At 40.1% G+C, this 15,615-nt stretch overlaps 1 protein-coding gene across 4 annotated transcripts in view; it reads right to left on the bottom strand.

Moving 5' to 3' along the window:
• The window catches only part of SVOPL (SVOP like), a 106,759-nt gene that overhangs the window by 22,810 nt on the left and 68,334 nt on the right, over positions 1-15,615 (bottom strand). For all 4 annotated transcript variants that reach the window (XM_037836073.1, XM_037836074.1, XM_037836072.1 and 1 more), the window contains 5 exons: positions 11,263-11,336; positions 5,181-5,386; positions 4,407-4,518; positions 3,550-3,631; positions 1,582-1,671 (listed from right to left, as the gene is read on the bottom strand). In XM_037836073.1, the coding sequence (XP_037692001.1) occupies positions 1,582-1,671; positions 3,550-3,631; positions 4,407-4,518; positions 5,181-5,386; positions 11,263-11,336 (564 nt within the window). The remainder of the gene's footprint in view (positions 1-1,581; positions 1,672-3,549; positions 3,632-4,406; positions 4,519-5,180; positions 5,387-11,262; positions 11,337-15,615) is intronic.

Raw genomic sequence — 15,615 nt, 5'->3', positions numbered from 1 at the left:
TCTGTTGTAACTCGCTGAACTGTAACCCAGATGCCTTGATGCTCTGATGATGATGCTTTATTGTGTAACTGTATAGTCTCATGATAACTCATGACTGTCCCACTTACATCCTCTTATCTTGTTTTGCAAACTTTGAAGTCTTGTGATCTTGTAGGCAGCCCCTTAATGTTTGTTAATGAAGGAACTTGAGTCAGCCCACCCCAATTCCTAAGCTACCTTGCTAGATAAAGCTAGTTCTAACCAGAATTGGCCCACATGAAATGAGCAGTAGCTTAACGCTTAAACTATGGGTGACTTATACCTTATTATAATACTAAAGATCACACTCTTGTTCATGTTAAGCCACCCTTTTCTTACACACACCCTGTGGCTAAGCAAGTAATCTATCTGCACATGCTCAACAATTAGATTATCTCTAATTTCAACACTTTGAGCCATAATCCTCATTCTCCTACACCTGCCTGCCTTTGTTGGAATATAAAGCTCTCAGAGTAGCCGCAGTTCAGGGAGACAGATTTGAAGCTCATAAGCTTTCTGTTCTCCTTGTTTTGTACTTCGCAAAAAGGCTCATTCTCTATTTGAAGCCCCGATGTCACAGGATTAGTCATTGTGCTCATTGGGCAGCCTACCCACGTTTGGTCCAGTATCACTATGACCCTGAAGGTTACTGTTAGGTAGAACTCCCCACCCCCAATACACACAACCCACCTCCAGCAAATATTCCAGGAAGCTCCCTGCACCCACAACGAACATAACTGTTTGCATGGAGCCCACCCTTAGCTGATGTGACAGTTTGAGCAAGAACAAAAATTTTCCATAACATAACAACACAACCTTCCAGACCTTGAGCAAACCAATCCCCTAACATCAACTCTTCACTTCTCTGTCTTACCCAGCAACAATTGCTCCCCCAAGCCCCCTCCCAAAAGCTATAAAATTATACTCCCACCTTCGCTAGGGGCTGTCACCATTTTTTGACTTCAGCCTGCCTGTCCATAAATAAAACTTTCTCCGATCAAGTTTTGGTCTCTTCTCTTCCCAGTCAAAAAACTTAACAGTTACTACATGTGCCTCTGTTTCCTCTCCTGAAACAAGGTCCCGTCCATGGTTCTAGGTCACCCCTGGATTTTATCCCAGCCTTCGCCTGGTGTGCCCTGCACTGGACTTATTCTGCCCAGTGCCAACTCCCTGTGCCTCAGCTCAACCTCCATGCACTTTTGTGGTCCCTCAGCTGCACAGCCAGATGGCGTCAGGGTCAGAGCCCATCATCATTCAATTGCTCAAGCTCCTCGTGTCGCCCATTTCTTCTGCATCTCCCTCCAACGATGCCTCACCTAAAGCTGGGCAAACCCTGCAATGTGCTCAATTCTCCTGACTGATTGAAAGCCTGGAAGCCTGTATAATTATTAATTTGGCCTCTTTCCCTACCCAAATTCACCCAACAATGGGAAAATGGCACCTTAAGAAAAGTCATTAAGTAAACAGAAATCCTTGGTTGTAACCTTAACCTAAGAGACCCAGGGTCTCTCTTTCTCTGCCTCCCTTAGTCTCACTCCCCCTGCAGAAACCCCTCCCGAGTACCTGTGATATGAACGGGGCCAGCATCGCACCAATGCGACACAGAGAGCCGCTGGTTCCCATCCCCAAGGCGCGGATAGTCGTGGGGTAGACCTGAAGAGAAGGCACAGGGAGCACCCGTTACTGAGTTCACACCTGCTCTCTCTCACATTCTACTCTCACCTTTCTCCCCAGGGCAGATGTTGGACAGAAAGGTAAGCTCTTGAATCACATGGAAGATTCCAACTTTAGAGCTATATATGCAATTGAGGTGAATATTGAACAGAAAGACAGTTCTCCCCAAATAATAATATCCAATGAAATAAATCTTTAACACAGATACAATAAATTGACTAGAGCACCAAGGGAAACTGTCACATGTCACACCATTCACCATATTCTCTTCCAATTCACTTGACTCTTTGCTGTTGCAATATCTTATGGCATATTCTACTTTCTTGATGCAACTTTTCTACATTTAAAATAAAACTTCATTAATCAGCACTTCATTGATTCAGAATTCTTGATAATTTTAATAGGAACTGGCATAAGTTTAATAAGTAGGCAAATATTTATAATTAAGACTTCAGGGAGAATATGTAAGAATATAAAAGAATATATTAATAAATATTTCAAAACTTGGGAAAATTTTGTTTTCATTCTGTACAATACTGATACAACAGCTTTGATCAGTGCACTAAAGCAAAGCATGTAACACCTTTGGCAGCCACATCTTGTTAGCCACAATCTGTCCGAGGCTTTCCTGCTGCCAGAGGATTCTCCTATGTCTATAAGACAAGGTCTAAGGGTCGAGATTTTTTTTTTTCTTTTTTTTCTTCACAAATGAAGCTCCTGGCTATGACTGAAAACAAAGGATTCAGATACATGGTAACTTTCTTTTCTTTGCTGTAATATCAATAATGACTTTGGTTCAAGCTTTGACCCATCTGGGGGATGAAACAATAAAAGACATTCCTTTTCTTGGGCACATATTTTTGAACATTTTTAACAACAGAGTATCAGAAAAAAGTACTAAGAAATTATTTTAAATAAAAGAGCAAATTCCAAAATATAGGTGTAATCAGACATTCCAAATACAATTTTTGAATTATATTTCATGAGAGACTTTTAGGTTTGTAAATTCACAAAATAATTTCAGAAGAATTTACTAGAAATGAATGAATCTTAAGCATATGCAAATATCTCAATTTCCAATTTTTATCTGGGGAGAGAGAGGATGGGAAGAAAGAGTATTTTCCTCTGTGACTTTAACAGTTCTGGACATGCCACATTTTTAATCTGGACAGACCCCTACATTTTCTGTGATGAAAATTAATTCATCAGTCCCTGTAGCATTGTTTTCTCTAGCACAATGAAGGATGAAGCAAGTTAAAATTCTGTTACATTTCCTATTCAAATACTGTTTTATTTCTAGAAATATTAGCTCTTTAAAGTGAGGGTTTATGATGAAATCTTCTGGCTACCTCAGGCAATGCTTTGCATATGGTAGATGCATTAAATAAATTAACGAGTAAAGAGAAAATCGCTTTTATATTCAAATTTAAATCACATGCAGCAAATAACAGAAGGAGAAGGAAATAATCTTCCAAAAGAAAAAAGGTGAAAAAATAGATTCTAATTTCAAAGAGAGAGAAACAGAGGATTTTACATTTTAGCAGCAACATGTTGCTACTTGCCTCTGTTTCTTCTAGAAGCATGGTGCCAAGACAATAAGGTGTCTTTAATGTACATCTTGTTTACTGAGAAAGGGTGACAGTCTTATCTTTCTCTAAGAGACCAGCTTTCAACAGCCTAAGTGGGGGAAGGAGAAATCCGCATGAAATAAACTTTTGGCATCATTTTGATGGAACGCTTTTAGAAAATCGTCAAAAGTCAACAGAAGCCAGAGGTATATTATTTATGGACGGACGCCCTCTCTAAGCAGCTCATTTTTCATACTCTGCTGTAATAAATCCCTTCACAAAAACGAACCTCCGCAGTGTAAATGTAGATGGTGTTGAAGTTGGCAGCCACGAGAGCCCTCAGCATGAAGAGGAAGCCAATCAGTCCAGCTCTAGAGAACAGAAAGGGAGGGAAGTTATGAAAAGCAAATGGAGGGCCACACGTGGCCCAAATCCAAGTACGTTATGGATGCTAAAACAGACACCCCTCCCCACCCCAGATAACTGAGATCCCAAGGGAGGAGCTGCTTCACAACTGGCCTGATGGGGTGGTCCTAAAGCAAATGCCAGACGCAAACCTCTCACCCTCCTACTCCCCACCCTCTCCACTCCCCACCTCTCCCAGGGTGCCATTCCAGCTTGATCCCCCAAGGTAGCACTCCCTCCACCACCATACCTGCCCCCACCCCCAAAAATGAGGCTTACAATGTTCAGAACAAAATGGTATATATTACATTTGAGGCTACTGCAGGGTTGCAAAATAAGAGAGAAAAGAATTTTCACACTACAGTTAGGTTATCTGTATCATTCAACTCTCTTGGCAATGGTCTAGAAGATTTGGCAAGCAACTAGAGATCTGATTCTCCAGGAAGCTTTGCATAAAAATCCCAAGTATTTTGGTGGATGAAGTGAGCATACCAATACCCATATCCTGCAATACCCATATCCTGCAATCGAGGAAGATGGGCAGGGTCAATAGAAGAGAGAAGTAGAGGTGGCAAGTAGGGGGCAAGATGACTTCAGCTCAAACAAGCAGCACCTTTCTCTACTCTCCCTAGTGAAAAGGACTTGCCCCCAACCCCCACTGAATACCAGGGGTATGGAGATTGTATATTTAAAACCTCTGCACAAAACTCAATTGTTGTGAAGGAACCAGAGAAAAAATACCTGGAAGTGCAAATATTGAGGAGAAGGAAGAATAAAGCTGTGCATCCCATGGTAATAGAAAGACTCAGCCGTCTTCCCAGGAAATTGATGCCCAGGATATTTAAAGGATTCACTAGAAAGTAAATGACAAATACAATTTCTGAAACCTTGGAAAGCAGATGGCATTTATCAACACTGGCATGGATCCATCCTTGTCATTTCAAAAAGAAGCAACTTTACCCAAACTCTATGAGTATTTCAGCCAAAACCCAGTTATATTTTCGTCAACTTCATGACTCCTTCAATGTATTTTTCACATTTGGGTCAGAGAATGACAAGCAGTAGTATATATAAAGCATTTTCATGTCCAGAATTCTTAATATATCATGTAGATCTGTTGCAATTTGCCAACTTGATAGAACTATATTTTAAATGTTTTAGGCTGATTTTAATCAAATTCAAGACAGCACTGATTTTTAAGTGCTGTTATGTCTCCTAAAACAGAAATAACACTGCCAATTAAAATCAAACAAGCCATTTTAAGACACATCCCAATTTCAGAGATGTTACAATATTGAAGAAATAAATTGCACCTTAGAATTGATAAATACAGTAAATCAAAGCTTCACACCTCCAGACTTCCCCTCCTTACACTAATCCAAACTGGAGACATGTCACCATAATTTGGAGACTTGTACTTCTACAGGCAGGAGCCACGTCCATGACAAGGTCACACTTCCCTGAGATTCTACCCCACCCAGAGCAGAAGGACCCAATGTACAGAGAGAGGTTTACGAGCAATTTCGCCAACAGTGCTGATAATCATGGTCTGGTAGTCGGAGGGGGCAAACATGTGGCAGTGGCAGGGGCTCTGACTCTCCTCCGAGTCCCCCACGGTCACCACCACCTCGGACTCTGACCGTGAACCACAGACCAGGTCTCGCTCCAGCACCTCGGCACTGGCCAGGATGACCCCGTAGTAGGCGAAAGAGATTCCCAGCCTAGAAACAAGGAGAGAATGTCTTTAGGAAAAAGTTATGCTCAGCCTGAAGGATGGGTAGCACCATGAGAGGTGGGGATAAGCAGACAGGGCACTCCCACTGGAAGGCAAAGTGGAGTGAAAGCCCGACTCACATATCAGGGAGAGAGAGACTGGAGGGTAGTGTCCTCAGGAGATGGGGTGTGGTGGGAGATGGATTTACAAGAGCAGGATGGGACTAGATGGTGGAAGATCCTCTGTGCCAGGCTAAGGACTTTGAAGTCTGGCTTAATTTTCTATGACTGCAGTAACAAATCACCGCAAATTCAATGGCTTAAAACAATATGAATTCATTATCTCATAGTTGCGTAGTCAGAAGTTCAGTGGCCTCTGTGGATTGCCCTTGCTCCCTATTTCACAAGGTATAGGCAGGGCTGCATTCCTCTCTGGGGGAAGAATCCACTTCTAGGCTCCTTCAGTCTGGTAGTTAGAGGGTGGAACATATGGGCGAGGCAGGGGTGCTGATTTCCTCCAAGCCCTATGGCTCCATCCCCAACCCCCAACGCCCCGTGATCACCACATCAGCATCTGAAACTCTGACCCCTGGTCCATGCAGCTGGAGGACTGTTCCCCATTTCCTTGTAGCTTCTAGAGGCAAACTGCATGCCTTGACTCATGGAACCCTCTGTCTCCAAAGCCAACAGCGGTGGATTGAGTCCTTCTCATGCTTCAAATCTCTCTGATCTCCCCTTGCTTTTGCTACATATTTCATTCTTTTTTCTATCTATTCTTTAATAGATATTAAGATATAAAAATCATACAGAAAGTTTATATCAAAGTAAAAAAAAAAAAAAGATTATCAGCCTTCCAGAAGCCCCCTTGTGCCACTTTCAGTCACCATCCCCTTTATTTTCCCAAAGGCACTTTCCTGAATTCAAACACTACAGATTAGTTTACATATCTTCTATCTTTATATAAATTGAATCATATAATATATATTTTGTGTGTCTGGCTTCCTTTGCTCATTACTACATGGCTCATTCAGTCATGACAGGTATAACAGGACATGTCATGTCATCTTGTTTTTACTCTTGTGTAGTATTTTATTTTATGAATATACCGTATGAGTATAGGCACATGTGGGTGGTTTATAGTTTTGGGCTATTACAAGTAAAATAATGCTGCTATGAACATTCTTTTAACTGTCTCTTAGTAAAGATATGTATGCCTTTCTATTGGGTATACACTAAGGAGTAGAATTGCCAGGCGATGCAATATGCATAATATTCAACAGTTTTCAAAGTGGTTGTACTAATTTGAACTGAAATCAGCAGTGTATGAGAGTTGTAGTTACCTCACATCCTTCTAGCACTTGGTATAGTCAGTCCTTTTAATTTTAGCCGTTCAGGTGGATTTCTAATGGTATTTCATTGGGTTTCAATATGCATTTCCCTGGTGATTTTAAGGTTGAGCATGCTTTCATATGCTTATTTGTTATCTTGCTTTTTAAACTTTTTATTTTGAAATAATTTCAAACCTCTGGGAAAGCTACAAAAATAATACAGAGATCTCCAATATACCTCTGTCTTGGTTTGCCAGTCTGCTGACAAATACCACATGATGGGTTGTGAACAACAGGAATTTACTGGCTCATGGTTTTGAAGCTAGGAGAAGTCCAAAATTAAGGTAGCGGCAAAGTGATGCTTTCTCCCCAAAGTCCGTACCATTCTGGTGCTGGCTGCCAGCAGTCTTTGGGGTTCCTTGCCTTGAATTCCTTTCTCATGTCATATGGCGATGCCCTCTCCTTGCTCTTTTTGATTCCACTGACTTCTGGCTGCTCCCCATGGTTTTCTCTATGTCTGAATTTCTTCTGTTTATAAAGGACTCCAGTAACCAGATTAAGACTCTTCCTCATTCAGGAGGGCCACACCTTAACTAAAATAATATCTTCAGGAGATCCTATTTATAACACGCTTAAACCCACAGGAATATGAATATTAATGTTAAGAACATACTTCAACTGGGTACATAATTCAATCTACCACATCTCCCTACCCAGATTTACCAACTTTTAACATTTTGCTGCATTTGATATATCATTCTATCTTCTAAATATTTGAGAGAAGGCTGCATGCATCATGCTCCTTTACCATTTATACTTCCATGTATATTTCCTAAGAACAAGGATATTCATGCAGAATATCTCCCACTTGGCAGCTTGCCTTTGTCTCTTCAAGATATCTCATGACACAGGGTTCCTAATTCAATGTGGTCAAGCATCAATATTTTCCTTTATAGTTAGCACTTTCTGTGTCCTACTTAAGAAATCTTTGCCTATGTCAAGGTCATAAAGATATTCTCCTATATTATCTTCTAGAAGCATTATTTCTCTAGCTTTCCTATTTAAATAAATGCTGCCTGGTGCTCATCTCTATGTATGATACGTGGTAACAGTCAAGATTTGTTTTTTCCATAAGGACATCATGTTGACCCAGCGCTATCCTTTCCCACTGTTCTCTAGCGCCACTTTTCTCACTAATTCAGAATCCATATATTTGTGGATCTGAGTTCTGTATTTGGTTTCATGGGTGTATTTATCTATCAATATCACAATCTTAACTGCTATAGGTTTAAGACAATATGATGTGTAGTAGTGAAAATTCTCTTTGTTCATTGTCTTCAAGATTATGTTGGCTTTTATTGTCCCTTTGCATAATTTTAGAATCAATTTCTCAATTGAAACAAAAGGCTATTGGGAATTTTATTGAGATTGTTTTGTATCTGTACATCAAATTGAATAGAATTGAGAGATATAATTTAGGTTTTCCAATGAATGAAAATTTAGGTCACTTTTATTAGGTCACTACTATTTTTTAGGTCATTTTACTATTTTTCAACAACTTCTTAAAGTTTTCTCTGAGAGATCTGGTACATATTTTGTGGTATTTGGGTGAACCATATGAAATTTCGATTTTTAAGGATCAAAAGGATAAAATACAGGCAATTTCATATGAGTCAACAAAATATTCCATTTTTGATGACATGGAATCATTTCTAAAATTTCATCCTCTAATTATTGCTGCACAAGATTTACAATTATACATTGACTTTATGTATTGCTGTTTATATATATATATACTAAATTTAATTTTATATATACACTAAATATATTGTTGTATATTTATATATTTTATATATTCAGTTCTTTTTCTAGTTTGAGATGGAAGCATAGATCACCGAATTTTACTTCCTTCCTTCCTAATATGTATTTAGAAGCTATATATTTCTTTCTGCTTTAGCTACATCCCATATGTTTTCATATGTTGTATTTTTATTATTCAATTCAAAATTTTCTTAAATATCCATTGGTATTTATTCTTTGATCCATGGTTGATTTAAAAGTAAATAATCATAATTTTATAATTATCTTTCTGATATTGATTTATAGTTTAATTCTGCTGTGGTCAGAGAACACGGACCAAATGATTTCAAACTTTTGAAATTTTTTAGACTTTGTTTTTGGCCCAGCATATGGTTTGTTTTTCAATTTTTATTTTAGTAACATATATACAACCTAAAATTTCCCCTTTAGCCACATTCATATATATACTTCAATGGTTTTAATTTTGGGAAATGTTCCATGTGTGTACTTAAAATACATTTGTATTCTTCAGATGTTGGATGAAGTATATGTCAATTGGGCCCAGTTTATTTGTGTTGCTTAAAATTACTATATTCTTACTCTTTCTTGTCTGATTTTTCTAACATTTAATGTGAGAGGTAAGTGTTAAAAATCCTGCTAAAATGTAAATATATCTATTTCTTGGTTTAGTTAAGTTTTGCTTTACATATTTTGAGGCTGTATTATTAGGTACAAATAAATAAAGAATTGTTAAAACTTTTTGGTGGACAGACCCTTTATCACTATGAAATACCACTCTAACTCTAGTATGTTTCTCTTAATTGGATATTACTGTAGCTAATCTACTTTCTGTTGATCAGTGTTTGTGTGTTTTATCTTTTTCCATCCTATGCTCTCAACCCTTCTGCATTCTCCTGTGTAGAAGGGTCTCTTGTAAACAGCATACAGTTTTTATTATTATTTAGGCTGAACATCTTAATTCTAATTGGAATATTTACCATTTATATCAAAATCTAGATTGGCAGTTATATTCTTCTAACACTTTGAAGATATTCCTTTGACTTTTGGCTTCCATTATTTCTGTTTCTGTTGAAAATTAACCTAGCAATCTCATTATTGTTCCTTTGAAACTAATATGTTCTGTTTCATTTGTTCAAGCTGCTGTTAAGATTTTCTTTTGATTTTCAGCAGTTTATGATATCTAGGTAGAGTTTTCTTTTTATAGTTTTTCTTAAATCTTTGGCTTGACGTCTTTCATAGGTTTTGGAAATTTCCAAGACGTTACCTTTTAAATTATTGTTTCTGCCTCATTCTCTTTCTCCTCTCCTTCTGGGACCCCAGTTGCATGTGTCTTAGACCTTTTCACTGAGCCCATATGTCTCATGATTCATTATTTTCCATCTTGTTGTCACTCTATGTTTAGATAATTTTTTCTTCTGAGTGATCTTTGTTTACTCTTTCTTTCTTCAGCTGTGTTTAAAATGCTGTTAACTCCATCCACTGAGTTTTTACTTTCAACTTTTTTTTAATTTCTAGAATTGCCATTTGAGTCTCTGCCAGAAGTCTTCATCTTGTCATTTAATGACTTAATCACAGTTACAGTAAAGTTGTCTGGTAACACCAATATCTGTATCTCCTTGTGGATCTCTTTCTAATTGTCTTTCTTTATCGAGGTTTTTGTCAATTCTTGTCTTCTTATATGTTTTTAATGGAGTATATTATGTATGAAAAATAATAGAGATAACTGGATGCTCTGGATGATGGTACTGACCTCTACAAAGAATTTAATCTTGCTTTTGGTAGCCTCTAAGCTAAGAGCAAATCACCTTAATTCATTCAAGGATTGAGCTGGTTTAAAGCTGGGCTTCAACCTTGTGAAAACTGGTAGATTTCTGGATCACCCTTATACCTAGGAAATAGTTCTCCAAAGTTCTGCCTGAAAATCTGGGTGTTTCCGAGGGTCTCTCCTCCTTGGTGTGCCCTGAACTCTGATTTTTATCTTCCAGCTTGAAACTGCTGAAAGCACTTCTCAGTTTCCCAGCTACCACTTTCACTTCCAGAATCAGCAATTGCTTTAAGAGGGAAAGCAGCCCCAGATGCTGGGATCTCTCTTGGCTTACCTCTTTTTCCTCATCTTGGTCTTACAAATTCTTAGCACCTTCATAGCTCTAGTGTGCTTTCAAACAGACATGAATTTCACAAAAATTTTTACAGCTTTTCTAGCTGTTCTTAGAAGAAAAGTTACTGTGAAATAACCAAGTCAGCCATTTCTGGAAGCAAAACCTGAAGGCTTTCAAATAACATGATCAGATTTGATGACAGTTTAGTGAAGTATCTGGCAGAGGGCAGAGTATGAAGGCTGCCACAGTGATGGCTATGGGAATCGGAAGGGACCGTTTCAAAGGCTGCAGAGAAATGAAGCAGAGAGAGGACTCCAAGAGACTGTTCTGTTCGATTTGATTATCGGTGACTTCAATGGATCCATTCCTGGCACTTGATAAGAAGCAGCGCCAAGCTGCATAAGGTTTTGAAATGAGCACGTAATAAAAATTTTTAAAAGATGATTGTAGACAAATTCCTTTCCTTCCTTCCTTCCTTTGCGGTTGGTGGGGTTAGAATGGGCAAGACATTTCCATAGGAAGTATTTGGAGTCTACCTCATGTTTCTCTACCCAGTAGCACTCAGTGTAGATTTCCTAAAGCAGCTTTTTTCAATACGCTTATTAAAAACAGTTTTGAAATAATCATATTTCTTACCATATGACCCAGATCTGTAATGTGGTCCTTAGATACTTGGCATCCAAAAGGTCTGCAAATCTTCCTCTTTTTTCCTAGGGTAATGAAAAGGGCGGAGACAGAATACATTTAATAGGTATAGGAAGAGCTAAAGCACTGCAACGGAGAAGTTAGGATTTAGGGAATGATTATGATTACCGAATCATTATATAGATAATCCTATTTACTTTCTGTTATATTGGAGTAGATTGCCTTAATCTCTGATAATGATTATATAGCATTTATCTTATATCCTTGTGATCCTAAAAACCTTGTGACTGACCCTCCTTGTACCACTTTGATCTGGTTTTTCAACTTTAGAGTCTTATGATCACTAAAGACAGCCCCTAATGTTTATTAATGAAGAACCTTGAGTCATCCCAGAACTAACCCAACACAAGTCCAAAGTTATCTTGATGAAGTTGGATCTAACCAAAATGGGCCCACCTGACATGCACAGTAGCTTAAACTTTAACCTCATTATAATACTAAAAATCATGCCCATCATCATATTAAGGTCGCCATTTTCTTATAAACGTTCTGTGACTAAGTATGTAGTCAATGTGTGCATGCTCAATAATCACATCACCGTTAATCACATCATCTAGAGCCATCGTGCTCATTATCCTAAAACCTGCCCATCTTTTGATACAATAAACTATCAGAATTACTACAGTTTCGGGAGACAGATTTTTAGGCTGATAGGCCATGTGATCTCCTGCTTTATGCCTAGTAATACTCCTCCTCTCTTTGAAAACCTGGATGTTGGGGACGCTTGCACCTTCTGGGACACTTGCACCTTCAGCAATGCCGGAAGCACAACATGGCCGCTAGAGCTAAGAATAACCTTGAATAGCGTCAGCCTTCTTTACGGAAGTAGTTTGCGCCAAGAGTTCACACCTAAACAAGTAGCCGCCCATCTACCATCCACCCCAGCAACAGCTACCACCAATCCCAGACCCCCAGCAACAGCTACCACCAATCCCAGACCGCCACCTGTCCCTATTAGCCACCCCCTCTCCCTCCAGGGCATATATACCCTGCCTTTTCAATAAAGTTTTGCAGCTTGATCAGGATACTTGTCTTGCTGTCATTCTTCGTGTCTCTTGTCCCATACCATTCCTCCCTCACACGTATCAGAGCCTCCGTTGATCGTCCCGCGGGCCGGGACAACTGGAGCCTCAGGAATTGGTCAATTTAAGTGCATCAGACAGAGAATGCACTGCTTTTGATTGGTATCAGCACTTCAAATATTTTACATAATAGAAATCAAGACTATGGGAATACTGTGGGCAAAATAACCACTCAGCTCCCATGAGAACAAATTGTCCAAATGAATAATTGTTTTTCAACACATTCATCTCAGCCAATCAGTCTTTTCCAAGCTTTTTATTTTTATTGGCAAGTACCAAAGCTCATTGAATTTAACATTCTAACCCTTTCATTCTTTTCAGTGCCAGCAGGAAAGGGGGTGGAGTAGATAGATGAAAAGTAACTAATATGAAAGGGAAGCCCTTAAAGCTGATGGGAGATTCCTTTAACATTAACATTTAACAAAACATAAAATGTGGGACACTTGTGTGAGGAAAAAGGAGTGGCATAAAATTGAAAAGGGGATAGAATGCTCACTTCCTCTTTTTATATCCAAGTAAGAGCAGTTAGCAAAAGCTTTTCTCCGTAATAGGAACACAAATATTTTTGAAAAAACAAATAAGGTTGGGTAACTACAGTATAAAGAAAAACTTGGCTGGTTTTTGTCCTCAGTTCCTGGAGAAGCAACTTCTGAGTCTTTGGAATTTCCTGTGACAGAAGTATCTTTCTTCCTCTTGATGGGCCCAGAAGCACCCTGATATTCATATGCTAATGAACCACAGGGTGGGACAAGCTGCACTTTGGGTCTTAGGGTGGGGGCTGACCACACCAGAAAGACCACCCCTGTGATTAACAGGTAGGGGCTTTGTGCCACCGCATGTCAGCCCACCTCCCAGGCCTCTGGGAGGAGAGAGGGGCTCAGAAGAAATTCCTGATTGAGAAAATGCATCTCTGGCCAGGAGGGTGATGCTCCACGTGGAGGACACGAAGTTTCCCTTTGAGACCCTCCCAGACCTCACCCTATGCGTCTCTTCTTTTGGCTTATTTGTATACTTTTATTATAATAAAACTATAATTATAAATACAGCACTTTCAGTGAGTTCTGTGAGATGTTCTAGCAAAATACTGAGCCCAGGGCAGCGGTGGGAACCCCCCAATTTGTAGCCAGCTGGCCTGAAGTGCTGGTGACCCTGCAGGGCCATCTCCTAGTGTGTTGCCCTGAAGGTGTGGAGTCTGGCCTGACTCCAAGCAGAGTCAGAATTGAATTGATTGAGTTATTGCAATATTTGCAGTTGGCAGTGGAAGTTGTAGAAGTTTTTGGTAACCTATGCAGTTTACATATGCGATTGAACAGTAATATGTTTTTAAGTGAAGCTAAGAATATTTCAGAAGGCATAATTGAAAGCTAATTACACTTTTCTCACGAATAGACCTGGGAGGGAAGGTGTCAAACAGGAATTAGGTACTTTCTGCAAGATTTTTCTGTAAAACTACAACTGCTCTTGAACAAACAAAAACACAGAATTATAGGTGATCTCTAAAGTGACTAGGATTTTGGCCTTGGGTGTCTCAGATTTTATCCTCACAGAAAGTTAGCATCTGAAGGGAATTTAGAGGTCTGCTCCAGTAGCTTTTAGATTCAGCTCCTCAAGTCATTGGGTGGAGTAGAGCAATAGACACTTGACTTTTATTTATTTTACATACTAGGATTCTGGTTACTCCTCTTTGGGAAACCTCTGGTATAGTCCCAATCTCCCATTTTCGAACAGGGAAGATGAGATAAAGTTATTTGCCTGAGGTCACAGAGCCAGTTGGAAGCAGAGCCACTCTGCAGCCTAGATCCCTTGAGCTCCAGTCTCAAGCCCCACCCAGTCACCTCTGCCGAGTCTCCTTGAGTTTCAGTGTGACTTTGGTCCTCTCACCCCTCAAATGGTACCGGAGATTCAAAAAACTGAGCCTACAGCGAATCACAATGAATCACCAGTTTCCTCCTCAGAAGCCATTTGGTCTGAACCTTTGGCTACAGTGCAAATGGGCGGGTGGACTTGCTCCCCTCCTCTATGATGTGGCCCTTCCTCAGCTGGCCCCCAAAGCCTTCATCTCTCGTGTCTTTGGAGTGAAGCCACAGATGTCCCGCTGCCCACAGCACCTAGTCCGGCCTCCTTCGGTGGCCTTCTGTCGGCAGCCAATCTGACCAAGCCCCACTGCACATTCCTGCCTCTTAGGCGGTGGGTGTCATTCATCCTTCCTGCAGTGCCTGCTGCCCTCTGCTAAGGCTTACTCTCTTTCCGGTGCCGGATCTACAACCTGTGTATCCCCTGAGGGTGGCTCAGACCGCCCTGGCTCAGGGTCACCTACTCCCTGGCTCCGGGCCATCTGTGGTCTGCAGTGATTCTTCCTGCTGTGAGTCATCTCTTTAACCAGATTACAAGCCTATTGCTTGTAGGTCTATTTCCAAAGGGCCTTGCTCAATAAATGGCTGTGAGGAGGACAAGATCACTTAATGGGCATGACAGATGGAGGCTAGAAGCAGAAGGCTTGGGAAAGAAAGCAAAAGGAAGGAGAGAGAAGGATGGAAGAGAGAGGATAGAGGATAGAAAATGTGGAGGGAGGAGGGAATGAAGGAGGAAAGTAATGGAGGGAAAGTGGAAGACATGGGATGTGAAGGGAGGAGGCCACATGGAGGAGGGAGAATGGAGAAGGAAGGAACAAAGATGGAAAAGGGAGTGAGGATAGAGAATGTGCAGGGAAGTCTGAGAATACAGAAGGAGGAAGGAGGGTGGTAGAAGGGAGGTAGAGGAGGGAGGATGTGGATGAAGGAGGGGATGAGAAAGAAGGGTGGAAGAGGCAGGAGGGAGGGAGGGGGAAAGAAGAGGAGGAGAAACTTCCTCCTGGATTTCAGTGGTCTGTCCTGGATCACACACCAAAAATGGTACACTGAGTCCCTCAAGATCATACTGATGGTTTTCAGTTAGTTATGTCTGCTGAGATTTTTTTCTTTGTACAATAACTTTTATTTTGTAAATCAATCAAAATTTTATAGCCACATAAAGATTATGTGCCAGTCTGTACAAAGCGTAATAGCTCCCTTCATTTAATCATAGTTGCCTAGCAACTAATTAGTCCTCCCACCATATTTTGCACAATAAAATGTAATTGTGAGCAACGTGGGAGGAAGATAGAACATATCTAATGCTACATAATAGTAGCTTCCTGAACTCTGAACCCTCAAGAGCTCATTTC

Source organism: Choloepus didactylus, chromosome 5, assembly GCF_015220235.1.
Source record: "Choloepus didactylus isolate mChoDid1 chromosome 5, mChoDid1.pri, whole genome shotgun sequence".
Classification (NCBI taxonomy): Eukaryota; Metazoa; Chordata; class Mammalia; order Pilosa; family Megalonychidae; genus Choloepus; species Choloepus didactylus.
This window is presented reverse-complemented; position numbering and strand designations above follow the sequence as displayed.